We start from the raw sequence: 2414 nt of genomic DNA, 5'->3' as shown, positions 1-2414 counted from the left end.
GTGCCTCTTTGCCCTAATCCTAACCATCCATAACAGCATGTGCATTCAGTTTAAGTGACAAGAAAGTGACAACAACAAAAAACAACTCACCTTTGTCTTTTGTAAATGCCATTTTGGCCCAGTTGGTCCTGATCAACGCTTTGTCCAGTTTAGTGACGATGTCATCTTTCACACCAGAGAGATGAAACACACAGTCGTACCTCCTCCAGTCTTCAGGTGTGACTGAAGAAACATTCAGGTCAACGCTCATCTGGAAGGATCCATCGTGGTTGGGGAGGATCTGTCCGAGGTCCACGTCCTCATGAATCTCCTCTCCGTCTTTCCTCCAGAACATCACGGCTCTGTTGGGGTAGAAACCTGTAGCGTGGCAGCTGACTGGAGAGGAGGGAGACTTCTGGAGGAGAGACACTGAGGGGAGGTCTGGACAGTTAGAAGATACAGTTTTAATCATTATTAAGTTGGAGTGTTATATATTAAAAAAAATAACATTAAGTCAGTCAAAGACTGACTGAAAACAGGTCGTCAAATTTGTCATACCCCTTAGTGGGCTTGGGTGGTATCACAGTATTACGCTACAACAGGTTATTTAGAAATCCCATAGATATGTTTTTCAATACTGTTAGAAGTACAGGTGCACTCTTTATCTATTAAACTTATTCTATGCAGTGCACAGCATGCACCACCAGAGCTCATTCTCTGGTCTCTACTGGTGGAACAGGCAGCTTAGCTGAAAGACTTCAAGATACCTAGTGAAGGAGGGAGAAGTTATAGGACTGTAAACAGCCAGCAGGCAGAGAGAGACTGTGCTGAATAACGGTGCATTTTTACATCTAACTGTGACTGAGAGAAAGTTGAATTCAAAGGTATACAGTTATATTATTGTTGTACAATATTTTTTTCTTTAACTTTTGGTGGGTTTCTATTGTGTATTTTGTGCCACACACTTACATCATTATATACCGTATACCTAAAATTTCAGGAAGGTATGTAGGTATTAGCTATTTAACATCACCCAAGCCTACCAATCGACATTTCATGGTGACACACAGGGCATCATGTAGCAAATTTATGTGACATTGTAACACATGATTAATGATTAAAAATATGTTTAACTGAAATTAAAAACGGGAGAGGCAAACACTTCTTAGTTATACAAAAAGCATCAGTGATTTTGACTCTATACCTGTTCTTAGAAGAAAACTCTTTCCGTAGTTCAAAAATAACTTCAGCCAAGAGACACAATGGATGGTGAGGAAGGTCTTCCAAAAGTCATTAGAAACTTTATTTCCATCCTGCTCATGTTTATCAGTTTCAGCCTGCGGGATCTCAGCGATCCATATCTCTGTCTCCAAGTCAAACGTGAGGAAGTTCTCTCCATTATAACCAAAAAGGTTATACCCATTGACCTTCTCAGTTTCATCATCCCATCCACAACCTGCAATCTGCTGGGTAATATGAACACCTGAGAGAGACAGAGACTGCAGTGAGATTGAAGCACACTCCGATGTAGATGATAACACATCTTTACCAGAGATACATTGCCATCACCTAATTATTGGAGTAAATTCCCATGTTTAACACATTCTCTTCCGAAATCTTTACATATTGCCATCTTGCAGTTAACTTCAATCTCTACATATTATGTTCTAAGTATTCGTCTGCGTCTGCTTGGACATTTTGGGATGCTGCTACCATGATGTTAACACAGGCACATGGTGAGATTACGCTGCATGTAGTTATGGTGAGGCAACACAAGTACATGGCAACCAACGCCAGGACATCAACAAACACCCATGCTGCTTCAGATGGTTGAGTTTACACAGAACAGGCACATGGTGGAGTGTAGAAAAAAAATATCACATTCAGACGGAAGACAGACAGAAAACTCCCACATGAACAGCAAACAATGAAGAATGGCGGAATAATAACTGGGAGAAGTTTAACTGGTTGCAATCTGCAACTCTCACATCTAGATGCTACCAAACCCCCCTAAATCACAAACACTGTTCCTGAAACTTACCTCCAGTTTGGTTTAGGTGCTGTCTGAATCTGTCAGATTGAGGTTTGAGGAGCTGCTGATATTCCCTGCAGTCCTTATCCATTGCTGCCCAGAGTTGTGCTTCTTCTTTCAGAAATTGTCTTACCCAGTCTTGCCTGGGTTCAGCTGTTTCCAAGCTGCTATCGTAGTAACCAATAATCACTTCCTCAATGTCTGCCATGGCCATATAATCTGGGATGTTTGGGACTCCAGAAGACACCATGATATAAAATCTCAGGGAGCGTTCCACTGTGGCACAAACAGGATATAACTGATATAAATTACTTCTTCTTTTTTTTTCACATTATTTAGTTTGAATAGTTCTCTGTAAGCCAAGAGAATTTTTTTCTTCCACCAGAAAAATGTGTGCTAACCC

The 2414-nt window shown here is 40.8% G+C and overlaps 1 protein-coding gene across 1 annotated transcript; it reads right to left on the bottom strand.

Annotated features, from left to right (window-relative positions):
* Positions 1-90: 90 nt before the first annotated feature.
* LOC121940018 (major histocompatibility complex class I-related gene protein-like) lies at positions 91-2309 on the bottom strand (the record flags this gene model as incomplete). Its single annotated transcript, XM_042482904.1, has 3 exons — positions 91-420; positions 1184-1462; positions 2021-2309. Coding segments are annotated over 3 exons (898 nt in total), but the record flags the coding sequence as incomplete, so codon positions are not given.
* Positions 2310-2414: the final 105 nt, after the last annotated feature.

Source organism: Plectropomus leopardus, unplaced genomic scaffold, assembly GCF_008729295.1.
Source record: "Plectropomus leopardus isolate mb unplaced genomic scaffold, YSFRI_Pleo_2.0 unplaced_scaffold7140, whole genome shotgun sequence".
Taxonomy (NCBI): Eukaryota; Metazoa; Chordata; class Actinopteri; order Perciformes; family Serranidae; genus Plectropomus; species Plectropomus leopardus.
The sequence above is the reverse complement of the archived record's forward strand: the minus strand, read 5'-3'. Positions and strand labels throughout refer to the sequence as shown.